Source organism: Erinaceus europaeus, chromosome 4, assembly GCF_950295315.1.
Source record: "Erinaceus europaeus chromosome 4, mEriEur2.1, whole genome shotgun sequence".
Lineage (NCBI taxonomy): Eukaryota > Metazoa > Chordata > Mammalia > Eulipotyphla > Erinaceidae > Erinaceus > Erinaceus europaeus.
Window position 1 is genome coordinate 62,947,370 of NC_080165.1, and position 26,399 is coordinate 62,973,768.

At 48.8% G+C, this 26,399-nt stretch overlaps 1 protein-coding gene and 1 long non-coding RNA gene across 2 annotated transcripts; one reads left to right on the plus strand and one right to left on the minus strand.

Moving 5' to 3' along the window:
- Positions 1-437: 437 nt before the first annotated feature.
- LOC132538289 (uncharacterized) lies at positions 438-1,881 on the plus strand. The gene is made up of 3 exons (XR_009549689.1): positions 438-518; positions 1,465-1,601; positions 1,675-1,881. It is a non-coding gene; the product is annotated as an uncharacterized LOC132538289 (long non-coding RNA).
- Positions 1,882-5,459: 3,578 nt separating this feature from the next.
- KCNK17 (potassium two pore domain channel subfamily K member 17) lies at positions 5,460-25,592 on the minus strand. Its single transcript, XM_007517827.3, has 5 exons — positions 25,304-25,592; positions 21,119-21,233; positions 12,512-12,672; positions 12,016-12,190; positions 5,460-5,902 (listed from the first exon to the last, which is right to left on the minus strand). The coding sequence occupies exons 1-5, from the start codon at positions 25,538-25,540 to the stop codon at positions 5,601-5,603; spliced, it is 990 nt and encodes a 329-aa protein (XP_007517889.1). The 5' UTR covers positions 25,541-25,592; the 3' UTR covers positions 5,460-5,600.
- Positions 25,593-26,399: the final 807 nt, after the last annotated feature.

A 26,399-nucleotide genomic window follows, 5' to 3' on the forward strand; every position in this document is an offset into this window, starting at 1 on the left:
ATACTTTGTGCCAGAGTAATGCTCTGCTTCTCTCTCTCATTAATAAATAAATGTTTTAAAAAGATCTATTGATGAGCAAAGGAGACAGGATTGAGGTGGTAGAGACTCCACCTGAATCCTCACACTTGCAAAGTAGGAGCTCTACCACTGAGACACCTACTTACCACTAAGAATTTTAATTGGAAATGTTTGCCTACAAAAGACAATGGTGAGGCAGGAGACACAGGAGCTAGTGCCCTGGAGGGGAGGATAGGGAGAGCTCAGTGGGGTGGAAGTTCCCAGGTCAGCATGTATGTGGTGTGGGGTGGGTGGAGGCGGGAGGTCAGTGAGGCTGGGCTCAGGACAGTGCTCTTTGGGCTTGGAGCCCAGGGGTGGAGATGTGGTGAGGTCAGGACTGGGGAAGGGGGAGTCTCAGCATAGCTATTGTGTCAGACTGATGAACCCTCTGGCTGTCAGTGATGGGTCCTTCTGTGACCTGTCTGCTGACTGAATGAACATCTTTCCTCTCCTCTGGACAGGTCTTCAGCACTGAAGGGATCTGAAGGAGGGAAGGAGGTGTGTGTGTGGGGGGAGGGGGGTTGAGGGAGGAGAGAGAGAGAGAGAGAGAGAGAGAGAGAGAGAGAGAGAGCTCTTTGGATCCCAATAAGATGGCTCAGGAGATGGGTGGGTCCCAGAACTGCCAGTGGTCTGTTAAAAAAAAAAAGCTGAGACAGTAGAAGTAACATGATTAGGATTGTATGAAATCAGTCTTCTGTTTCACCAGTGAGAAAACTGAGGCGGGAGGGGGAAAGAGTGATTGCAGTCCAAGAAGTGGCGCAGTGATAAAGCTTTGGACTCTCAAGCATGAGGTCTTGAATTTGATCCCCGGCAGCACATGTGCCAGAGTGATGTCTGGCTCTTTCTCTCTCCTCCTATTTTTCTCATTAATAAACAAATAAATAAAATCTTTTTAAAAAAAGAGCGATTGATCAAGGCAACAGAGAGGGGGAAGAGACAGGGCTTACCAGGTGGAGTGCATGCCTTGCTATGGGTTTGGCACAGGTTTGAGCCCCACAAGGGAAATGAATGCTATGGCACTGAGGCAGCTCTGGTGCTATGGTGTCTTTTCCTCTGTCTGTATGTTTCTTTATCTGAATAATTAAAAAAAAAAACAATAGAAGTGGCTTGGGAGCAGAGAAATTACAAGTGTGTGATGTCTCAGTTCAACAAAGAAGATTAAAAATGATAAAAACAAAATGATGACACAGTGGCCCCAAAATGGGCAGAGAGCCAAACCTGCATTTATGAGGTTTCAAGTTTGATTCCCAGCTTCATATGTACCAGAGTGATTCTGTGGTGCTTTCTCTTCTTGTAGAAGTAATATATATATATATATATATATATATATATATATATATATATATATATATATATATATATATATGATGGCACAGTACTCAAAGGAAGTATATCCTTGGTCCCCAGGTCAGGGACTTGTCTGCCTGCCAGTGGCAGGTCAAAACACTTGTGATTACCCATGGGGACAGAGACTGGTCTCTGAAGACTTTTGGTCTTCTTATTCAATGACAATCTCAAGAACATTGAAGCACCAGCAGGAAAAGGTGGGTGAGAAGAGGCTAGAAGGTAAACCAGTCAATGATTTGTTTGGCTTTATATGTTAACTCGTTTTTCCAGCCATCAGGTTCCAGATGCCACCATGATGTCAATCGGACTTCTCTGGGCAGACGACCCTACCAATATGTCCGGGAGCCCCTCTTCCCCAGAGCCCTGCCCCACTAGGGAAAGAGACAGACAGGCTGGGAGTATGGATCAACCTGTCAATGCTCATGTTCAGTGGGGAGGCAATTACAGAAGTCAGACATTCCACCTTCTGCACCCCATAATGACCCTGGGTCCATGCTCCCAGAGGGATAAAGAATAGGAAAGCTATCAGGGGACGGGAGGGGATATAGAGTTCTTGTGGTGGGAATTGTGTGGAGTTGTACCCCTCTTATCCTATGGTTTTTGTCAGTGTTCTCTTTTTATAAATAAAAATTTTTTTTAAAAAAGTGAACTAGGTAAAAGTTGTCAATTAAAGGTGGGGAACAGATGGTGAAAGGAAACTAAACATTCAATAGTGATCAAAACAGTGATCAGATAGGGTGATCATAATATAATATAATATAATATAATATAATATAATATAATATAATATAATATAATATAATATATGGAATTTACTGTACACATGAAACTCATTAAATGTTATCAATAAATGTTACTTCAACAAAGATGTAAAACTGAAGGGAAAAAAAACCCAGCCATAATGCAAAATGGTGAAATGTATAGATATTGGAGTCAAGGAGCCAGTATTTAATTCCTAGATGTACCTCTTAGAAACAAAAACTTAACAAAATCCCCACAACCCCAAAACAATCTTTTGGTGTGGGCCTTGAGATAGCTCACTTTGATAGTGTGCTGCTTTGTCATGTGTGCCACCCAGGTTTGAGCTGTCCCCACCACACTGAAGGAAACTTTCATGCTGTGCTCTCTCTCTCTCTCTCTCTCTGTGTGTCTCCTCTGTGTGTGTGTGTGTGTGTCCTCTCTCTCTCTTTCCAAAGAAACATAAATGAGTACTAGCCCCTTCTTCCTTCTTCATGCAGTTTATGGGAGAAGTAAATGACAGAATGAGAACTTAGAGTAGTACCTGGCACATACTAAGCACCCAATAGATGTTTGAAAGTAACAATTAGGGAGTCAGCGGTAGTGCAGCGGGTTAAGCACAGGTGGTGTAAAGCTCAATGACTGGTGTAAGGATCCCGGTTAGAGTCCCTGGTTCCCCACCTGCAGGGGAGTTGCTTCACAGGCGGTGAAGCAGGTCTGCATGTGTCTATCTTTCTCTACTCCTCTATGTCTTCCCCTCCTGTCTCCATTCCTCTCTGTCCTATCCAACAACAACAGCAACAATAATAACTACAACAACAACAAAAAAAGGGCAACAAAGGGAAATAAATAAATTAAAAAAAATAAAAGAAAGTAACAATTAATCCAAATGACGATGACAGATGGCACTGATGTTAAGAGAAGCACTGTGGGACACTGCGTCTGCACTGAACTTTCAAGGTTGGAGTGTTGCTGGTCACTGAGAGGAGGTTCCAACTGCCCCTTGGCATTGTAGGAACAGTGGCGGCCAGTTCCCTGGCATTGCGCTTACACACTCCTTTGGTCTCTGCCTGGAGGTTCCCTGTGACTCATGCGTGTCCAGATCCTGCATCCTGGCCAGTGGGGTGATCACATCAGCCTGGGGGCCCCCAAGGGCAGGGCTCAGTCCTGCATCACCACTCATTCAGCCCAGCCAGCTGTGCTAGTCCTGAGCCTCAGCCTCCAAAAAGGTCAACAGAGGTGCTGCCTGCTGCATAGACGCCAGCCTAGACAGCATCACCCTTCCATTGGCCCTGTCCACTGGGGCCTGGCCAGGAGAGCCAGCAGCTGAGAGGCACATGGCTCTTCCTCTGGGCTGACGCATACTCTTGGTGCTTAACATACAATCACTCAGTCTTGGAAGAGCAGTTGCATTCAGCGGAGGAGAAAAACCATGTTCAGAGACCTCGAGTGATCTCTTTAGAGTCACAGAGTTGGAGAGCCAGGAAGGCTGACTCCAAACTTGACACCCCTAGTAGTAAACCCCCCCCCCCCAACACACACACACTGCCTTCCCTTCTCCTACAAGGCCGTGGAGTGAATGAATGACTTAGTTTCTGGTCTGCTCACAGCAGGACAAGCAGCTCCTCTCACATCTTCATCGCCACTGCTTCCTCTCCCTCTTGTCTAGCAGGTGATCAGCTCACTACCATTCTATTCTGTGACCTATTTTTCACTCTTGTGACTTTTCCAGAACTCCCAATAGAGCTCCTGAGCACTGCTCAGCAATGGCTGGTAATGATGCTGGGGACTGAACCTGGGACTACAACTCCTCTAGCATGAAAACCTGTTGTGCTGTGGTCTGGGAAGTGGCACAGTGGACAAAGCATTGGACTCTCAAGCATGAGGTCCCGAGTTCAGTCCCCAGAGGCACATGTACCAGAGTGATGTCTGGTTCTTTCTCTCTCTCTGCCTATCTTTCTCATAAATAAATAAATAAAATTTAAAAATCTCAGCTTCTCTGAGTTTTACTCTGTGTTCTTCCCCCTTCTTTAGTTCCACCAGTGAGTGAAGTCATCTGGTAACCAACATGGCTTCTTAACCACTCCTCTCCCAAACTCTATGCCCAACTCTGGAAAGCATCCCACTCCACCCTCATTATTTGCCAACCTTCCACAAAAATTTTATGGTTCATAACTCTGAACCATACAGTCCTACTGAGTTACAATCTGAATGTCTTTTTCTGAGCTACTCCCCCACCCTCCACTTCCAACATCTGCTTTTCTGGTCATGAACTCATGGAGTACATGCAAGAGAGGAGGTCTGTGCAGAAAGGCCAGTCATGAGGGTATGGGGCCCCAGGTGAGATGGGGTCAGTGCCCCAGTTTGGCAATCCGGGCTCTCCCTTTCTCCTTGTCTTGAATGGCCATATCTCTTTCTAGAGAGTTCCATACAATGGATGCTATTTTGAGACCTCTGCAATGTCTCTCTCGCCTTATTTACTTCTGCCCAGCCGGTGGGCCTTAGGGAGTAGGCGTAGGCCCTGCAATTTGCTCCCTAGTGTTTGTTCCTGGATCTGGCCTTAGTCTGCTTAGGGAGAGGTGGCATAAGCTGAGTGGTGCAACATCCTTCCTTCTTCTTTTGCCAAAAGGCTGTCTCTGACCTAAGTCCAGGCAGCTCCTGGCTGAGGGGTTTATCCATAGGTAGGGGCCACACAGTGCCACCTGGATTACTGTAGGGTGGTGGAGGGAAGGGAGTCACAGTTGCCTATTCAGACCTGAGTCCAGATGTCCCCAGTGACCTCTAGACCTTGGCCAGTCCTGAGAGGGGTTACTGGTTGGGCTTGGGGGCTGGCATTCCTCTGTGTGTGCATACACTGCCTTAGGAGCAAGCCTGAGGGGAGGGGGAGAGTCACTCAGAGGGAGATGCTTATCTACACAGGAGTAACCTCTGCTAACCCTATCTTGTTTTCAAACCAGGCTGGAGTCTCTGAGCACAAATCTTTATTTAGCTGGAGGGTCTCCAGAGAGTGTCAGGGGAACCCCATCTTTTAGTTTTCAATCGATTCATTACACCAGGCTAGGGCAAACTCACCAGGGGAAGGAGAGGTTTCTCAGATGCTGGTGTGTATCTTAGAATTAGGTTCAGTTGTGAGGGATGGGAGAAAAAAAAAATCAAACAGCAGCCCAGGAGTTGGTGCAGTGGATACAGCGTTGAACTCTCAAGTAATGAGGTCCCGAGTTCCATCCCTGACGGTGCATGTACCAGAGTAGTGTTCTAGTTCTCTCTCTCTCCTCCTCCTCTCTCTTTCAAAAAAAAAAAAAAAAGCCAAACAATAATATTGTAAATAAGATGGTGTTTATTTCTCTCTTATAGAAATGAAGTCTGGTGGTTTTCAGTCAGGCCTTGTTATAGCTGCTCTGCAGACATTAAGGTTAGGACTGGATTCCTAAGAACAGGGAACAAATACTGAAATGGAGCTAGCTGTCACTTCCACACTGGGCCACCTGGGTCGAGAGTTCTGAGTGCCACGTGTTTCCAACAGACCCCTTTGGTGGTTGGGAGCAGGGTTCTGTCTCTTCATAAGAGTCTAGCCACCAGCTCCAGGACTTGCTGTGATCCTCTTTGGAGGGAGGGTGGTAACAGGAACAGGGCCTCCTCGGGGCCTCCAGCAGGGACAGAATCAGCTTGATGATCAAGGCCAGCCACGCCATCCCAAAGAAGATCCACAGTGACACAGTATTTTTGTACCACAAGGGGTAAGTCCGGGAGGGGTCCATCCCTTGGGGCAGGAGAGAGGGAGAGGCACATTCACATGATGGAGGCCTGGCAAGTTCAGGAGCACCTTCCTGAAGTAGAAGCTGGCAGTGAGGGGCATGAATGGAGCATGTGAAGTTGAAATTGCTAGCTGTAGTCACTTTGTGAGGGTTCTGAAAGCCTCCTGGGAATGGGACTTCAGGTTTGGCAGTTTCCTGTCTGTCTGTCTGAGGAGCTCTGTGCTCTATACCAGTGGTGCTCTAGTGGTCCAGTGGCGCAATCGGTTAGCGTGCGGTACTTATATGACCAGTGGTGCTCAAAGTGCCAGGCCTGGACCAGCAACACTTGACAGTCTGTTAGCAACGCAAACATGTAAATGTCATGATCCTCTCCAGACTTACTGGATCAGAGTCTCTGTGTTCTAACAAACCCTCTAAGAGATCACCTTTCTTTTCTTCTTTTTTTCTCCTTTCTCCCTCTCAGTTATTGAAAGGGCTTCACTGCTCTGGGCTTACTTTTTCAGATAGAAAGACAGAGACAGAGATAGGGGAAGAAAAGGAAAAAGATAAGACAGTACTGAAGCTTCTAGTATGGTGGGGGCTGGGTTCAAATCTGGATCACACATATGACAAAGCAGGCATACTGTTCAGAGGAGCTATTTTTCTGACACCCCCACCCCCCACTTATTCCCCTTCCCTCCCCTCTTCTTTCCTTCTTCCTTTTTTTTTTTTTTTGTCTCCATTGTTGGGGTTTTACTGCTTTGAGCCAACTTTTCCCAATAGAGATGGGGGTAGAGGGAGAAAGGGGAAGACACCACAATGCCAGAGCTTCCTCCAGTGTGGTGGGGGACAAGTTTGAACAGAACCTGGGCCATATTCATGACAAAGTTGGCACCCTCCCAGGTGAGCTATCTTGCTGTCCAAACCTGATCCATATTGTTTGCCTGTCTCTGTGTTTGCTTTTCTCTGAAGCAAGGCAGCTTGCCGGAGGTTTTAGGAAGAACATATAATGTGCATTCCATAGTGTGTATTATGCCCCAGTTCTGGCTAGTTGTGCAACTTCCATCTGCTTGAACAGGGAGAAATAATTTCTTTTCTTTTCTTTTTTATTTTTTTAAATCTTTACTTGTTTGCTGGATAGAGACAGTCAGAAATTGAGAGGGAAGGGGGTTATAGAGAGGGAGAGAGACAGAGAGACACCTGCAGTACTGCTTCACCACTTGTGAAGCTTTCTCCCTGCAGGTGAGGGCTGGGGGCTTGAACCTGGGTCCTTTCGCACTGTAACATGTGTGCTCAACCAAGTGCGCCACCACCTGGCCCCAATAATTTCTTTTAGGATGAAATCTCAAATTCCTGCTCTGAAGTATCCTATCCACTTCTCTACTCTTGATTTACATACCTCTCCCCTCTAAGCTTTGTGCTATAGACTTTGTGCTATATCTTTCCTCCATTTTTCTACCTGCCATTCTTTCTGTCCCAAGACCTTTGCACTTGTTGTCCTGTCCACTCAGAGTGCTCTCCTTTGGGATGAGGTGGTGACATACCTGGTAAAGCAAGCATATCACAATATCCAAGGACTCAGATTCAAGCCCCTGGTCCCTACATGTGGGGGGAGGGGGGAGCTACCTAAATGATGATATCTTTCCTTCTCCTCGATTTCCCCTTCCCTCTTGATAATTTCTCTGTCTCTATCTAATAAATACGTAATTAAAATATAAAAAAATTAAAAATATTTATCAAAAATTGAAAAGAGAATGCTGTCCATTGCCAATTTCTCCTGACTTGGTAAACTTGCCCTCATCCTGTAGCTCTAAGTCAGATTTCACTATCCAGGAACTATTCTTCTGTTAACACTGTCTCCCAGCCCAAGTGCTTTCATTGAATGAACTACTTATTCCCTCTGGGTCTCAGCTTCCTCATCCATACAGTGGAGCTCTGTCTTTTAGGGCTGTTGGGACAATCCTACAGGTAGACGCATATGAAGTGCTTGGAATGGTGCCTGGCACAAAACAGACACCCAGAACCTGCAGCTGGATGGTTACTTCAGTCACTGTTGGATCCCCACCCTGGTCCACACAGTGAACAGTGGGAGGCTGGCTGGGCACACATTACTAAGCTCAGGGACCTGGATTCAAGCCCCTGGCCCCCACCTATGGGGGGGGAGAGCTTTATCAGTGGTGAAGTGGGTCTGCAGGTATCTCTCTCCCTCTCCCCTCTCAATTTCTCTCCGTCCTATCAGATAAAAATAGAAGTTAAAAACAAAAGGGAAAAAATGGCTGCTGAGAGCCTGGTGGATTCATAGTGCAAGCACCCAGCCCCAGTGATAGGCTTGGTGGCAAAAACAAACAAACAAACAAACAAACAGACTGGGTAAGTGATGGCTGAGGGGAAGGACAGGTGGGGTTGCCACGAAGCTCTGGTAATTCATGCTCCATAGCTTAGCTCTTCCCTCTGTCAATTTTCTGGGGGGTGAGGGGGCACTGCCTGCCCTGTTTCCTTCCTCAGATTGGGATTATCTAAAGCTTGGCCTTCCTCTTTCTTTAACACCCCCTTTCTGTGTTAGCTACCTACACCAGCCCTCTGTCTACCCACTGCCATGTCTTGCTGGCTCCCCTGTCCTATTTTCTCAAGTTTGGTCCCATTCTGGGGCCCAGATCAAGGCCCAGCCCACAGACCTGGGTGGGAGCTGGGATTGGATTAGGTTTATTGGGTTACAGGGCCCCAATTCCGCCGCTGGTCTCAAATGAGATCAGTGGCGAGCCAGCTCCCTGCCCCTGCCACCCACCAGCTCCGTCTGTCTTGGCAGTGGAGGGGAGGAGGCATTCTTCACCCCTTTTATTGCATTTTTTTTTAAAGATGTTGAAATTGTAAGTGGTAGGAGGCCTGGCAGCTGGCAAGGCGCTCAACCAAGCTGCAAATGCAATTGGGGAAAGCGGGGTCTGTGAGTCCAGGAGGAGAGGCGCTGGGACTTGGGGGGGGGGTCATCATGCCATGTCATCACCCTCTGGGCGAAAAGAGGACACTGGGAAAACTTCAGGCTTTGTAGCAGCTGACACTACAGAAGTAAGGTCCCTGTGGTGGACCTCATCAGTGTTCCTATCCAAGAAAGGGGTTTGACCTTGGCCCTGGAGAAAGAAGAGAACAAGGAATGCTAAGAAACACAGGGCCGCAGAGAGGGTGAAGTGGGTGCTTCTTGGTTGTGGAAGATTCTAGAACACAGGTGTGATGACTCCTAAACCTATTCTTGGCTTGCCTGTTGTATGACCTTAGCTAACTGCTTCTCTTCCCTGGGCTGCAGTTTTCCCTTGCAGATGAAAGCGTTTGGAGGCAATAACTGCAGAAGGAGCCAGAGTAAGCAGGAAACTTCTGGCAGCGTGGTAAAGGAGACAGTTTAGCTGCTGCTCTGGGAAGTGGGGGGTGTCTGTCAGGCAGCCCCCTGGGTTTAAAGGATCCTTCAGTGGGTTTGCACTAGACTCCCAGTACACAGTGTTCTGGGGTACCTGAGCCCCATACTCAGTACCCCCTTCCATCTCCACCCTGAAGCTCCCCACAGGGTACTCACAGGGTTGCAAGGATCCTAATGGACCTTTCTCACCCTTGCAGAGCTGGAAGATGTCACTGCCATTGTCTTTCTGGTGGTAGACACCTTTTCTCAAGCTTCCAGGGTGCCCATAGAGAGGACTCTCCCCTCCCCTGCCCAGCCCTGTCCTGCCTCAGTAACTATGAGGAGAATAAAATATGCTCACAGACTCTCCCATTAACTCCTTCCCACACCCAGGCCAGTTTCCCTGGAGTTTTCTGTCAGCTATTCCTACCGAACTTCAGGAGCTCCTGCGCTCATGGAGTGACTATGGTGGGACAGGACCCTCACTTCTCCCTTCTCTCAGCATTGCTCCCCCTGCACTCCCCCCGCCCCACCAAGAACCAGGACTTCTGGATTTAAGACTATCAATGAGGGCAGACTCCAACTTTCACCCTCTGAGCTCTGGGAGCATGGAGGCTGCTGTAGGTGGAATGTGCTCAGGCAGTCCTAGGCTAAGGCTACCAAGGCTGGGCAGGCCAGATGGCCCTTTGTGTGGGGTGGAGGAGAGTGGAAAGGAGAGAACACAGAGTGGGGAGAAAGGACAGGCCCTCACGGGCCTACTCATGGGCCTGGGACTCCAGCCCAGGTTTACAGAAAACCATAAAAGGTTTGCTAAGGCAGGTGACACGACAGCTCCTGTACTACCTACTCTTATTTGTATTTACTACTAGTGTTAATCACAGGGAATCAGTGCCTACATAGCTGTACTGTTCCCAGCGGCCATATCTTTCTTTCTTAGTTTTATGGAAGGAGAAAGGGAGAGAGAGAGAGAGAGAGAGAGAGAGAGAGAGAGAGAGAGAGGAGACAGAGCAGTGCTGCAGAATCTTCTCCTCTCTCCTCTCTATCTCCCTATTTCTTTTTTTAAATATTTATTTATTTATTCCCTTTTGTTGCCCTTGTTGTTTTATTGTTGTAGTTATTGATGTTGCCATTGTTGGATAGGACAGAGAGAAATGGAGAGAGGAGGGAAAGACAGAGGGGGAGAGAAAGAGAGACACCTGCAGACCTGCTTCATCACTTGTGAAGTGATTCTCCTGTAGGCGGGGAGCCGGGGGCTCGAACCAGGATCCTTATGCCAGTCCTTGTGCTTTGCGCTTAATCCACTGCACTACCGCCTAACTCCCTATTTCTTATCCTTTATCAAAAAGAAAGAAATAGCTCCTGGGAGCAACAGAGTAATGCAAGCATCAAGCCCTGGTGATAACCTGGTGACAAAAAAAAAAGATTAAATTAAATTCCAGATTGGGTTCTGTCTTTGAAGAAGGAAGAAGAGCAGTTCCTCCTTCCCATTTTAGGACCAAGACATCTGAGGATGAACACACTTAAAACCCTTGAGGCCAGCCTGGTGTTAGTGTCAGCAGCTACTGCACATCTGGTGATGCTTCAGGGACTGAAGTGGGATGCTGCTGGGGTTGAGATGAGGGTCCAGTCACCTCTGCAGCCCAGAATATCCTCCACTTTCCCCTGCTGGGCTGGGACATGGGACCAGTGGCCCTCAGTGAGACTGGGGCAGCTTGACCAGCTTTGAAAGGGAGGGAGGGTAGGAGGGAGGAAGGGAGAGAGAGAGAGAGAGAGAGAGAGAGAGAGAGAGAGCACCTGAGACTACTACATCAAAGCTTATTCCAGTGAGTAGACCAGGCTCAAACCTGGATTGTATACGTAGTAGACCATTGTTTTGCTGGCCTGGAAAACTGGACATTTAATGAGGCAGAGTTATATGGGGGACAGACTCCCTACACCCCAGAGGAGGGATGTCAAGGACTCTTCTTATCTGTGAGTTCTAGGAATATTAGTTCATCCTGTAGATAATGCAAGCCATACTCTTGAGCCCTGATCTGCCCCCAGTCAAGAGGATCCTGAAGGGATGGAAAAGTCGCCTGTGCCTTGACTTACATGTGGTCCAGGTTCAAGCCAGGTGTCTCTCTACTACCCTGGAGAGGGCCTGGAGTGTTGAATTTATGCATGTGTGAGGCTCCCTGGCTCTACAGTAGATAGATAGATAGATAGATAGATAGATAGATAGATAGACAGATAGACAGATAGATAGATAAATGATGCATAGATAGATGGATAGTTGATAGACAAATATATAGATACATAGAAATATGGGTAGATAGATGACACATAGATTGATGGGTAGACTTGTAGGTAGTTAGGTGGGTGGATAGATAGATGAAAGATGGATAAACTGATGATACATAGTTATGTAGGTAGATAGATGATACACAGACTGCCAGATATGTAGACAGGTGTCTGAATATATAGATGACACATGGATGGATAGATAGATGGTAGACAGTTTAATAGATGGATAGGGAGATGATAAAAGGACCTGTGATTTATCCAAGACACCAAGCTCAAACTCTTGACACTTTTTAGTGGGGTGACTAGCCTCATTACACAGCATAGGCAGTGTGGACCTGTCTAGGACCTTGCCCTCTGGACCCTGGGCCTCTCAGCTTTCCATAGGACCTGGAACCCCCGGGGAGCAGACAAGTAGAGGGCCAGGTGGCACCTCCCCACACTTCTCTGCCTCCCCGGCCCTGGGAGTCTCACCAATCACGTAGTCTCCGAAGCCCACCGTGCTGAGGGTGATGAAAGCGAAGTAGAAGCTCTCTACATAGCTCCAGCCTTCCATGTGGGAGAAGAGCAGTGGGGGCAGCAGCAGGAAGAGCAGGAGGCCCGAGAGGAGGGCGCTGGAGCCCGCCAGCCACCGCGCCTTGGCAGGGTCCTGTGGGTGCACACAGTGCCTGCCCCATGTGGCCTCTGCCCAATGTCTGGGGGTTGGGGTGGGGTGAGCTGCTGAACCCGAGGCCATAAGAAGGGGCTATTCTGGGTCCTCTGCACTTGGCTTGTATTCTCCGGCTTCCTTTCCTGTCCTCTGGGTCCCACCTTGTCTTTCCCATAGGTGCCCTCTTATTACTACAGACCCCCCCCCCTTCTGGGAAGTGTACCCCTCAACCCCACCACATTCCAAGCTGCAAACCCAGAAGTAAGCCCAGTCTCACTCATGCTTCTAGAAGTGGCCTTTCATTTCCGGCTGCCCTCTCACCTGCCAGGCGCCCCCCAGCCTACGAGCACAGCTGTGGACCCCCCGTTGCATGAGATGCCCCAGCCGGTTGAGCACCACGAGGTTGAGGGGGATCCCTACAAGAGCGAAGATGATGCAGAAGAGGCGGGCAGTCATCGTGTGGGGGCTCAGGTTGCCATAGCCTGGGAAGAGAGGGATGGGGTGCTCAGGGGCCTTTTTCATCCCTGGGGGATGGAGGAACCTTCATACTTCAGCCCCTCCAGGTGTAGCAGCTGGTGTCTGTGAGGGCCATGCACTATGAAGGAGCCCTACGTATTCATGGCTTAGGCCAACCTCATGGCCACCCTTGCAGCTGAGGGTCCTGCCCCCTAGTACAGAGTGGGGGTTCAGTAGGGTGTGAAAGTACTTTATAATGTGAGATGTACCTCTTTCTTTACTTCTTCCTTCTTTGGATGGGCAGAGGGTTGTGGCAGAGGGGGAGAGGGCATGCTCTAGTATTGTACCCCAGGATCTAGTGTCCACCATCTACCATTTCAACTCAGGTCTTATGTGCACTGGGCATGATGGGGACAAACAGGCCAGGGCATTCTGCTCTACCCAGCAATCCTGCTGGAGGCTCCCACCTGCTGGCTGAGTCTTTCCTCAGAGTTGCAGGTGACCCCCATTCCTTCCCCCTCTCTGTAACAGGTGTCAAACTTGTTCTCATCTCTCTCTATGCACCACCCCCACTCCAGAGCATTGCTCAGCTCTGACTTGTGGTGGTGCTAAAGATTGAACCTGGGTCCTTTAGTGTCCCAGGCATGAAAGTCTTTTTGCATAACCATTATGTAGTCTCCCCAGCCCCACCATAGCTCTCTAGCACATCTGATTCTGTCTTGGTAGCTGATTTCCTGAAGGTCTAAACTCATACACTTGGGCTTCCTCTAACCCCCTCTAAAAATGAGGTGTCCACAACAGGCCACCAGGTGACTTAGGAAAGTTGGAATTGGGGTCTCAGGTCATGAGGATAGAGGAAAGAAAAACTTGAGGAGGGAGTGGTATTCCTAAAAGAAGGTTCTTATCTTAGACCAGAGTGATTCTGTTCTTCATTCTCATAATCGCAGATGCCATCATTCCTAGATACCACTTCCATCTTGCAGTCCTAAAATGAAAACCTGACTATGTCATCTTGACTTAGGTTACTATTCGCCGTCATGCCTCAGATCTGCTTGAGCAAAGTCCAAACTCTCACCCAGGCTGTCTCAGAGCCCCATCAGGTCCCCTAGTTTTCTGGTTTCTGCCCCCAGCTCATGCCCCAGATCATCTGATAACTCTAATATTGATATTATATATAATATTATTTATTATTATTATTTTTAAACAGAGCTCTGCTTAGTTCTGGCTCAAGTTCATGCCAAGAAGTAAGCGTTATGTGTGAAGCTCTAAGCCTCATATGTGAAAGTTTGTTGCCACTTCCCCCCCCCATGTTTGTGTTCCTTTGAACCTGATGTTCCTTCTCAAGAGTATGCTTCCTTCCCCTCAGGCTCACCTATAACTGACTCTTCAAGCCCAACCTCCTGGAGAGTGACTGCCCTGTCCTCCACAAGGCTCCAAGGAAAACTTACTTTATAAGTGTGATTTGTTTTCACCTCTGCCTCCACAATGTTGTGAGCCCGTCAAGAACAGGGCAAGAGTCGTAGGCATCCTTATAGACTCAGAAACTGGCACTGGACCTGGCACTTAATAGGTGCTTTGTTGTATGTGTGTTGGATGAGCACAGGAATGAATGAATGAACGAATATACTCAATGGAATACTACTCAGCTATTAAGAATGATGAACCCACCATCTCTGGATATCTTGGATATCTTGGATAGAGCTAGAAGGAATCATGCTAAGCGAGATAAATCAGAAAGAGAAAGACAAGTATGGGATGATCCCACTCATAAACAGAAATTGAGAAAGAAGAACAGACAGGGAAAAACAAAGTAGAATTTGATTGAGTTTGGAGTATTTCACCAAAGTAAAAAACTCTGGATGGGGCGAGAGGGTAGATTTTCAGCTTCACTATAGGGGGTGGAGGTGGGGACACAGACCTTTGGTGGCAAGAATGGTGTTAATATACACTCCTATTAACTTATAATCATATAAATCACTATTTAATCACTACGTGTAAGTAAAAAAAGGATGAATGAATGAGTGTATGAGTAAATGATTGAATGAATGAGAAATATAGGAATGCATGTGTAGACAGATGAATAGATGTTTTGCACCCTGACCCACATCGGTGCCTGCTGTCCTTGCCCACCCCACCCCCAGCCCCCACACTGGACCAGCACCCCCACATACCCTGAACTCACTTGCACTATATTGAAACAGGTAGTTTACACCCCACCTCCCCCTTAATGATGGGGGCACATCCAGGGCAAGTGCTGTGGAGTCAAAGGCACTTGCTGGGTTTGAATGGCAGCTCTCACCCTCACAGACTGTGGGACTTTGAACAAGTGACTGAGATTTTTCTGGGCCTCTCATTTGTAAAATGGGGAAAGGGGGGGGGGCATTGGCATCTACCCCACAGTGTGGTTGGGGAGGAGACAAAGTGGGATTTGGTGTAAAGAAGATGCTAAATAAATGTTTGTGGACAGACTGAGTGACTATTTGGCCAAGTTCTGGCCTGAGGGCAGTAAAGACATTCTCTGGGATTCCTTCTATCTTCCTTTTTGGTCTTTATAGTTTTCCTCCTCTGAAGGATGGAATTCTTTCTGCTAGGGCCTGGGGAAAGGTGAACCCATTGTTTTCCAGTCTCCTCACGGTCTGCTTTTTCACTGACCCTCTTCCCTGAGCACTGGGTCCCCCTAGGTCCCATCTCTGTCCCTGTGGCGGTCTTTTCATTCAGAGCTATGTGTGCTTAACCTGGTGTGCCACCGACTGGCACCCGGGTCTTTTCATGCAATTCAAAGCTGTGGGGTGGCAGAACTTAGATCCAGACCCCCATAAGGGGGGGGTCATCTTCACCTTTCTAAGCCCAATATTAAATGGACTTTCCCCCTCATCATTTCCAGCTGGCTCTCAGGTGAGAAAACCAGAACCAGGGGTACCAGTGAAACCCCACCTTCTTCTTGAGCTAAGGGTGGCCACAGTCTCATCACTTTGTTCCTCCACCCGGATGACTTGCTTTGAGGGCCTTTTAGGTCCTCTGTGTTGGGATCACCTGAACCTTTTCTGAACTCAGCCCTCTGTTCCAACCCTCTCCTGACACCAGGGCCTCCTTATCATCCTTCAAATACACCAGTCACACTGCTATGTCGGGGTTTTGCACTGGTTGGTGGGAGCCTCCTTCTACACATACCTGTCCAGCTCACTCCCTTACTGTGTTCCTGTTTCTGCTTCAGTTACTGCATTAGTGAGACCTCCCACCCTTGCCCTAGCTATAGTAGCTTCCACTCCCCCTCACCACTAAGCACCTCCTTGCACTGGGCACGCTATTTGCATATCCATTTGTCTATTATGTGTTTCCTCACATCAGAGTGTCAGCTCCCCATGGGCTGGGACTGCTTGCTTCTTTGCTCACCTTTGTTTTGCCAGGGCCTACAACTGCTTGCCCTGCTCTGGCACTGGGTCTATTTGCTGAATGAGCAGGTGGGTAGATGAGAGAACAAGTCAGCAAACTGGTGATCACACCTGATTTCTGTGTTCTGGCCTGTCCTGTGTGCCCCAAAGCATTTGTGGCCTATCAGAGGCAGCTTCATTTTTTGGGCTTAGAATGCGTAGTCCTTACAGAGTGCTGATCACAGGGCAACAGGAGTGCCGGAGATACAACCCCTTGCTGTGCCTTTCAGAATAGTGTGTGTGTGTGTGTGTGTGTGTGTGTGTGTGGACAGAATCAAAGTCATGAGCTTCCTGGAGCTAGCAGATAGCTCATCTGGTAGAGCACACACCTTGCATGCAAGAGACCTCAAGTTTAAGGCCTGGCACCCCACGGGGAGCACTATGACATGAAGGGAAGCTTTATAGATGGTGGGGCAGTGCTGTGGTGCTTCTCCCTTCCCCCCAAATCAAAAAAAAAAAGTAAATTAAAAAGAGGGCCGCTGGTGAAATGACTCACTTGGATAGTGAACTATCCAGGTTCCAGCCCAGCTCTGCTGCACTGAGAGAAGTTTCGGTACTATGCCCCCAGCGCCACTCTCACTGCCTCTCTGTCTCCATCTGAAAATAGATAAGGAGAATGAAAAAGTCAGTCTGGGAGGTGGGAGGTGTACATATGTGAGGCTAAGCACTACAATAAACAAAGCAAGAGAGAGGGAAGCCAACCAAAAACAAACAAACAAACAAACAAATAAATCTAACCTGGAAAGGGACCTGGTCTGTCATGCATGCAACCTAAGTTCAAGACTGGCTTCCACCACACTTCAGAGCTGTGGTTTCTTTCCTTTTGTCTCTTATTTCTTTCTTTCTTTCTTTCTTTCTTTTTTTTTTTCCCCTCCAGGGTTATTCCTGGGCTCGGTGCCTGCACCATGAATCCACCGCTCCTGGAGGCCATTTTTTCCCCCTTTTGTTGCCCTTATTGTTGTAGCCTCGTTGTGGTTATTATTATCGCCATTGTTGATGTTGTTCGTTGTTGGATAGGATAGAGAGAGGATGGGAAGACAAAGAGGGGGAGAGAAAGACAGACACCTGCAGACCTGCTTCACCGCCTGTGAAGCGACTCCCCTGCAGGTGGAGAGCCGGGGGCTCGAACCAGGATTCTTCCGCCGGTCCTTGTGCTTTGCGTCACATGCGCTTAACCCACTGCGCCACCACCCGACATCCTCTTATTTCTTTCTTAAAAAACTTTTTATTGGGGGTCGGGCGGTGGCGCAGTGGGTTAAGCGCATGTGGCGCAAAGCGCAGGGACCGGTGTTAGGAACCCGGTTCGAGGCCCCGGCTCCCCACCTGCAGGGGAGTCGCTTCACAGGCGGTGAAGCAGGTCTGCAGGTGTCTATCTTTCTCTCCCCTTCTCTGTCTTCCCCTCCTCTCTCCATTTCTCTCTGTCCTATCCAACAACAAATTGCGTCAACAAGGGCAATAATAATAACCACAACGAAGCTACAACAAGGGCAACAAAAAGGAGAAAAAATGGCCTCCAGGAGCGGTGGATTCATGGTGCAGGCACTGAGCCCAGCAATAACCCTGGAGGAGGAAAAAAAACCAACTTTTTATTTATTTGTTTTTGGATAGAGACAGAAATAAATTGAGAGGGGGAGGGGACATAAAGAGAGAGAGGGAAAGGGAGAGAGAGAGAGACAGAGAAACTCCTGCAGCCCTGCTTCACCACTCATGAAACTTTCTCCCTGCAGGTGGAGACCAGGGGCTTGAACCTAGGTCCTTGAGCACTTCAATGTTTTCTTATTCTTTCTATCTGTAAAGGTCTGTTCAGAGGCCCTAGCCAAAAGAAAACAAATGCAAACAAAGACAGAAACCAACCCCAACAAAATCCAAAGTCATGTATTTCTCTAACACTCTCCCACCCTCTCCCAGTGATTATGTCTTTCTTCCCATTAGATAAAACTTTCCACCTTATCTTGTAAACAACCCTCCCCTCCCCTGCCCCACCCAGGTCAGGCATTCCTGGGATGAGAAAGGACACGGAGTTCCCTAGTTAAGATTCTAATTCATTTTTGCTGCAATGTTGAGGGGGCTGAGTAACTTTTATTCACCTCAGTTTCCTCACATGTGACAAGAAATCAATGTCTTGTGCTTGGGAGCTGGACCTTTTGTCAATATGAGTGCTCCAATATCACAATGCCTTTCTCAGTGCCTGGTGCCAGCAGTGCAGGTGTGTGAGTCCCAGTGGGGTTCTCTTTCCTCCCCTAGCTGGCTTGCACTGCTTCAAGGGAAGAACTGAATGAAAGCGAAGGTACAAGGACACAGTCTAGGCCAGGACTGCCAGAGCTGGGGAGAGATCAGCTCCAATTCTGAATTGGGTGGGCAAAAATCACAGGCCACAGGTAGAGTTATAGGAGGGATGGGGCTCAGAGACTAGAGACACACACACATCTGGAGGGGATTGCTGGCCCAAGATGAGTCCCACAGAACCTCTGTGGCTCCGGGACTCAGTGAATCCTGGTGATACGGGTGCTCATATGGATTTTGTTAACGTGGCAGTTTTGTGGGTGCACCCACTGGGTACTGGGCCTTATGCCAGACCCTGGGGGTGAGAAAGATGGAATAAACATTGTTCTGGGTAGGCCTTCTAGGGGTGCAGATTTTCTAAGGCCAAGAGTGCTTTTCTCAATGTAGAGACCTGCTCAAACAAAATTCCAAGCTCAGACACCTGCTACCAACAAGTATTGGTTTGTTTACCTATCTATTTTTTAATTATCAGAATGTGACTCAACTCTGGTTTATAGTGGTGAAGGGGATTGAACCTGGGACATTTGCTGCCTTAGGCATGAGAGTCTCTACATAATCATTATGCTGTCTCCCCAGTCAGCACTGGTAGGCTTAAAACTAGATGGAGGGTATATCTTACCCCGTACAGCACACATTTTGCCTTGTATGGGGACACAAGTTTGAGACTCCACACCACATGGGAGCACCTGCCATGTAAAGCAACAAGGAAAACTCCATGAAGATTGGAGTGGTGTCTCTCCTCTCTCTTCTTTAAGTTCATGTTTTATTTATTTTTTTTAAAAAGATTTTTTTTTGTTTATGAGAAAGATAGGAGGATAGAGAAAGAACCAGACACCACTCTGGCACATGTGCTGCCGGGGATCGAACTTGGGCCCTCATGCTTGAAAGTCCAAAGCTTTATCACTGCACCACCTCCTGGAACACTAAGTTCATGTTTATTAAACCATTTGTTCTGCTTTATTGCTTTTCAGCCACCAAGTTGCAGATGTTACCATGATGCTAACCTGACTTCCCTGAACAGACAACCCCACCAATATGTCCTGGAACCTCACCTCTCCAGAGCCCTGCCGTATTAGGGAAAGCTAGAAACAGGCTGCGAGGGGAGTCAAGCTGTAATACAGTGGGTGCAAAGCTCAAGGACCAGCATAAGGATCCCAGTTCAAGCCCCGGCTCCCCACCTGCAGGGGAGTCACTTCACAGGCAGTGAAGCAGGTCTGCAGGTGTCTATCTTTCTCTCCTCCTCTCTGTCTTCCCCTCCACTCTCCATTTCTCTCTGTCCTATCCAAAAATGACAACAATAATAACTACAAAAATAAAACAACAAGGGCAACAAAAGGGAATACATAAATAAATATTTAAAAAAAAAACAAGCTGGGGGTATGGGTCCACCTGCCAATGCCATGTCCAGTGGAAAAACAATTACAGAAGCCAGACCTCCCACCTTCTGCACCCCATAATAATCCTGAGTCCATGCTCCCAGAAGGATAAAGAATAAAAAAACTTCCAATGGAGGGGATTGGAGCAGAAGTCTGGTGGTGGAAATTGTGTGGAATTGTACCCCTCTTATCAACAGACTTCTCAATCATTATTAAATCAATAAAAAGGGGGGTAGTGAGTTGGGCACAGCATAACTGCACACCTGTGAGACCTTAGTGGGCAACAACAGTAGATAGCCAGCCCTCTGGATGCTGCTGCCCAGCACCCATTGAGGAAGACAGAGGCTGTTGGTTTCCTGGAGAAAGGAATCTGACTGGCCAAGAGCTGGGAGGTGGGAACTGCAATTGCTAGCAGTACCAGCCTGCCACCTGGTGGTCGGTTCTGTGTTATGCAGAGGCTTGGGTTGGGGACAGAGGGCAAGATAGGTGTCCTAGCTCCTAGGTCTCAGAAGCTGTTCTTCCTCTTCCCTTTCTTCCTCCTCTTCCTCTTCCCAGACTCCTATCTTTCCCCCTTTCTCTCTTTCTCTGAATTTCCCCCTCCATCTCCATTTCCTTCCTCTCCACCTCAATTTCTTCTTTCTCCTCCACCTCTTCTTCCTTCCCTTCCGTCTCCTCCTCTTCCACCTTCTTATCCCTTCTTCCTTTTCCTCCTCCATTTCCTTTTCCTCCTCCTTCTCCATCTCCTACATCTTGTACTTCCCTCTCCATCCCCTCTTTCTCCTCCTCTCTCTCCTCACTCTGACCCAGAGGGTCTCCTAGGACAGGCCTAGTGAAACTGGAAGGGGACCTCCTGGCCCTGGTGTTCTCATGCCTGAGGAAGGAAGAGCATTTGGGCTGGTGATGGAATGAGGGAGTAACTTAGTGAGCTGAGGAGAGGCCTCCAGGAATATCCACCTCTCTCCAAGGCTGACAGGGTTGAAAGGTTTTATTCTTGGATTTCTGCTTCTCCTTCCTCTTTAACTTTCCCTTGCTCCACTCTCACCTTGGGGCTCAGCACTGGCTGGGTTGAACTGAGTTGTCAGTTAGAGAGCCAGGAATATCTTTCCTGCTGTACGGCAAAGAGCCCTGCTCTTCCTTCCTCTCTGAAAGCTCTCAGGATGGAGAAGTCCCCTAGCACAGGCTTCCACTGTGGAATGCAGAAATGACTGGAGCAGATCTGCAGGGAACCACAGGGATCTGTTCCCAGGCACAGCCCATGCCTCAGGGCAGCCTGTCTTTCCTTGAAGTTATGAGGCCCTAGTAACTCCCCCAAAAGGAACTGGGGCCATGTCCTTCAGGGGAAGGCCGCCCTCCCCAGCCCCCCACCCCCACCTTGCTCTTACCAATTGTGGTGATGGTGGACATGGAGAAGAAGAAGGAGCCCATAAGCTCCCAGCGCGCCATGCTGGTGGTGTTGTCAAGAACGATGTCCCCACTTTTGTATGCTTGGATGATGCCCTGAGGTGGGGGAGGGGAAGAAGTTGTAGTGACTACCTCATCCTGTGGTGTCACTGGACCCATGTTCCTGTCCTAGCCTGTTTAGGACAAGACGGTTTTCCCCTTCTAACCTAGGACTTATGGGGGATAGGGTCCATGGGGACAGGTTCTCACCCCTCTCTTTACCCAAGAGCTTAGGTTGGCCCAGGATAGCTCCTTAGCTAGATGAATGTCATTCTTTTTCACTCCTATCTACTCCCATTCTTGCAATAAGCACTGGCGAGGCACATGAAGGTGCCTTGGCCCTCAGCTGAACAGAGAAAGACAAACCTTTAAACATTAAGAAAATGGAGCCACATGATTTTGGTCAAGACACTCAACTTCTCTGTGCCTCAGTTTCCTCATCTGTAATGTGGAAATACTAGTAACAGGTGGCTAGGTGGTGGTGCACCCAGTTAAGCACACATAGTACTAAGCACAGGGACCTGTGCAAAGATCTGGCACTAGCCCTTGGCTCCCCACCTACAGGGGGGACACTGGTGAAGCAGGTCTGTAGGTGTCTATTTTTCTGTCCCTCTCTACCTCCCCCTCCACTCGCAATTTCTCTGTCCTACTCATCCAACAAAAAATAAAAAGGAAAAAGAAAAAAGGCTACCAGGAGCAGTGGATTTGTAGTACCATCATCAAGACCCGGCTGCAACCCTGGAGGAAAAAAAAAAGTGATATCTACTTCACAGTTGTAGGAAAGGTGCAGACTCTGCTCTCTTCAGTTCAGTCCTCTGTGTCTGTACAGGGAGCGCTAGTACCTGGAGCATGGTACAATCACCATCACTATTAGCAATAAGACTATGAGTACAGAGAGGAAAGGTGCTCAGTCTCATGAAGGGCAGAAGCAGGAAGGGGAGAATGTCTTAGTCTACTTTGAGGGTCAGATAGGATAGTTCCTGGGATGTGGAGCTATATCTGGGTCTAGAACAAGGAGATTAGTTGGGAGCCAGACCATATAGGGTTGGAAGGGTAGCACTTTCCCAAGGTCACTGAGCCAAAAGAAGAAGGATCTGGGTTGTGTGCTCTGTGATGTCTGGAAGCAGAAGGAACACTGGCATGGTAGGGAGAGACTCTCCTAGGGCGGAGCACTTTGGGATGGAGCATTTCAGTTGGGACAGAGAGGGAACATCTGCAAGTCCAGAGCTTTAGCCCTATTCCACATGGGCAGCTAGGGAGACATCTCAGAACACTGTGAGTGTGTGTGGATGTGGCTCACGGACAGAGATGTAGAATAGGTGGACAAGAAGGATAAGAAGGAAGGAGAGGGCCCTTGCTTTTGAACTTGGGGTGGGGGAGGACATTTGAGGCCACTAGAAAGTTGTGCATCTGGTACCAGGTAAAGGTTTTGTGGATACACCACACCCTATTCTTGGGGACAGCTGATTCCACAGGAGGGTTGAGGGGCAGAATGAGGTGAGAGTGGAACAGAAAAATGTGCCATGCAACCATGCTTTTGTTCTTATTTTTCTCCTCTTTCTTCCTTCCTTCCTTCTTTCCTTCCTTCCTTCCTTCCTTCCTTCCTCCCTCTCTCTCCTTTCTTTCTTTCTTTTTCATTTCTTTTTCTCCCCCTCTCCTTTTCTTCCTCCTCCTCCTTTCATAGTCAAGTATTTGTATTCATCTCTCTGAACTTCTTCCCCTCTCCTTTTCTTCCTCCTCCTCCTTTCATAGTCAAGTATTTGTATTCATCTCTCTGAACTTCAGTTTCTTCATTTCTACAGTGGTGATGATAAGGTGGAGTGGTGGTGATAAGTGGAGGGGGGTTGGGTAGCACACCGGGTTAAGTGCACATAGTATGAGAGACTGGAGTATGGTTCCCCACTTGCAGGAGGGTCGATTCACAAATGGTGAAGTAGATCTGCAGGTGTCTATCTTTCTCTCTGTCTTCCTTTCTTCTCTCAGTTTCTCTCTGTCCTATCCAATGACAACAATAGCAGCAACAACAATGGAAAAAAAAAAGATAGCCTCCAGGAGCAGTGGGTTTGTAGTGCAGGCACTGATTCCCAGCAATAACCCTGGAGGCAAAAACAGATAAATAAATGAATAATAGATGACTAGGGAGGTGGCACAGTTGATTAAGTGCAGTCACAAGTAGGAGGTCCCAAGTTCAGTTGTTAGTATTGCATATGCTTTCTTCTTCCTCTCCTATAAATAAATAGATCTTTAAAAAATGGGGATGATCAGAGTAACTATCAGAGAAAATGAAATGAATATGACAATACACCAGCAACAGTGCTTGATAGAGTAGGGTGTGGGGGCCAGGTGGTGGCAAACCTCATTAAGTGCACATATTACCAAGTGCAGGGACCCAGGTTTGAGCCTCTGCTCCCCACTTGCAGGGGGGCCACTTCATGAGCATTGAAGCAGGTCTGCAGATGTCTTTTTCTCCCTCTCTCTAACTCCTTGTCCTCTCCTAATTTCTCTCTGTCCTATCTAATCAAAATTAGAAAGAAAAAAAAGGGGGGGTATGACCACCAGAAGCAGTGGGTTTGTAGTGCTAGCACCAAGTCCCAGCAATAACCATGGAAACCATAAATAAATAAATAAATAAATAAATAAATAAAAATTAGGATGTCACAGCAGTGCTTATTGGTATTGTTATCACCACCTCTGTGATATTGGTATTGTCATATTGGTATGGTCATCTTCACTGGGACCAGGCTGCTGGGAGTTGAAGTTCACCACACAGGCTCAGCACCAGGACTGGGCTGTGGGCCATTCCGGTAGGAGTTTAGAGGTGGAAGCAGGAGGTACTGTGCAAGGGACTCAGCACAGTGCCAGGCCCACAACAATGGGCCCAGTCTAAGGGCTCAGGATTCCACTCCTGCTCCAGAGCCTGGTCCCTCCTCAACTCCACACATTCCCTTCTCCCTCTGAGGTTGATTTTGGGCTGGTGACTGTGGGACCCAGGCCCTTCCCTCCTTGCAGAGGTGACACCTGGAGTGCAGAGTGGGTGTTCGGTCCTAAAGGTACAGCTGTCTGAGTTTGGAGATGAGGGCATGCAGCTCAAGCCTGGGATGCTTTTGTCAAATCTGAGTAGCTCCCAACCTAGTGTCTCCATCTGGGTGTTAGAGTCAGAGATCTCCATTTTGTCACTGAAGCCCCACCCTAAAGTGCCTTCCAGAGTTTCTGTGAGACCCTACTATCTACAGAGAGAGAAAAGTCCTTGCTGATTTTTTTCCCCTAGAGCACTGCTAGACTCTGGCTTATGGTGATGCTGGATATTGGACCTGAGGCCTAGGAGCCTCAGGTATGAAAGTTATTTTGCATAATTATTATGCTATCTTCCCAACCCCTCAATGACTTCTGCATCAATTATTTAGTCATTCCTAGCTTAGGAGGCTGGGACAGTGTGTCCTGAGCCCAAAGACTCAGCCCCCAAAACACCCCAGCTCTGGAGGCTGCTTCTCTCTGGCTGGTGTCTGTGGAGAGCGCCCTGAGCCCTTTTGTCTCCAGGCACTCACTATGCTGTCCTTGGTCTGGTTCATCCTTAGGTACCATCCAGCACCCCTTACCATCCAGAGCCCTCTTGCAGAAATCTGCATACTTGCACTTGGTCTCTGTAGGGTAAGGCGTGTCCTTTTGTCCTTCCTGCACAACCCTAACGGATCCTGTTTCCATGCCTCCCCACCGCCTCCTACTCAGGCCATTCACACCTGACCTGTCCCCATTCTAATCCAACGCGTGGGCCCTGCTAGCTCCAGACCCAGTAAACGCAGCCCCTGTCGTCCTCACCCCCAGATTCAGATGCTAGACCTAGTCTGGCTACACACAAGGCCTGGCTGGCCATCTGGCCCCTTAGAGGAGCACTCAGAGCTGGAACTGGGGGTCCCTTCCACCGCGATCCAGCTCATTCCTCCCCCTCGATCCACAGCGAGGTCCCCCAAGTTCCTTAGTGTCTGCCCACTCCATCTGTCCTTTGGATAAGTGGTCCGGATGCCGCCTGGAGTCAGGGTGTGTCTGCTGGTCCTTTACCGGTGCACCCTGCCCCTCGGTCGCATTCCAACCCCCTACCCCCACCCCGCGGACCCCGCTCCCTCCCTGACCCGGATCAGCAAGTCCAGCGCTGGGCCATCCAGACACGTGAAGTTCTGCAGCAGCGCCCACTTGTCGCGCTGGAATCTCTGACTGGAGTTCCTGGCCGCCGGGCTCTCCAGCATCCAAAACACGCCGGTGCCCAGCGCCAGGTAGGCCAGATAGGAGAGCAGCAGGAGCACACTGCCCGGCACTTCGCAGCCTTCAGGCTGGTTCTGGAGAGCCTTCTGCGTGCGCTGTCTGCCCATCGCAGAAGTCCTAAGCCGGGGGCTGAGCGGAGAGGAAGGGCAAGGAGCTTCAGCAGCCAACTCCCCAGCAGAGGAGGTCGACAGCCCGGCCCCCACGCCCGGGATCCAATCCCAGCTCTCAAGAGGCCCCCCGGCGTGGGGTGTCTGGCCCCGCCTCCTGTTTGTGGAGCGTCTACCCCCAGACTTGAAACAGAATGGGAGGGCAGGGCTGCTGGGTGACCGCAGGGTAAGAGGGAAGGGGCCCCACTGGCCCCAGTCCTCTTCCCTCCCCTGCAGCGAACAGTGAAACACTCTAGAAACTAAGAAGAGAGACGTCAAGTTTATTGCCTTTTTAGGGCTTCTGCCTAAGTCCTTGGAGTCTGGGACCACCTCCAAGAGCTTGCTGCCTATCAGGCCCACCCTGGGGTTCCCTACTACCACCCTCCTTTGTGTACCCCACAAAGAGAGGGACTTTATGCATCCCTGCGTGCCTATGAGCTTGGGAGGCTGCATGCGGAGCCTTGACCCATGGGCTTATTCATACCTCCCCACTCCTTCCTCTGCCTAGAATGCAGGAAGCAACCAGGGCATGTAAAAAGTCTCGAGTGTCTTTTGTTTCCAAGGCCTCTCCCAGGAGCCTCGTCTGCTACACCACCTTGCCCTTGTCTTCTCTAGGCACCTTCGGACCTGCCTCTCTGGGAAAGTTGAGACTGAGGGTTAGCGAGGTCAGGTTTTGGAAGGACTGGTTTAAATCTCGCCTTTCCTTCATTGCCAGAGATGTCATAATCTGGCAGAAGAAAGGCCAGGGCTGTGTCTGCCATTCCCCAGGGGAGCTGGGCCTTCTTGGAACTGAGTTCCCAGAAATCTCCTGGGATCTGCT

Excerpts from the sequence above, each read along its gene's own strand:
- KCNK17 (XM_007517827.3), bottom strand. The coding sequence starts at position 25,540 with ATGGGCAGACAGCGCACGCAGAAGGCTCTCCAGAACCAGCCTGAAGGC. Across the intron at positions 12,673-21,118 it reads GTCCACCATCACCACAATTG|GCTATGGCAACCTGAGCCCC; the intron begins GTAAGAGCAAGG and ends CTCTCTTCCCAG. Across the intron at positions 12,191-12,511 it reads GGCTGGGGGGCGCCTGGCAG|GACCCTGCCAAGGCGCGGTG; the intron begins GTGAGAGGGCAG and ends GTGCACCCACAG.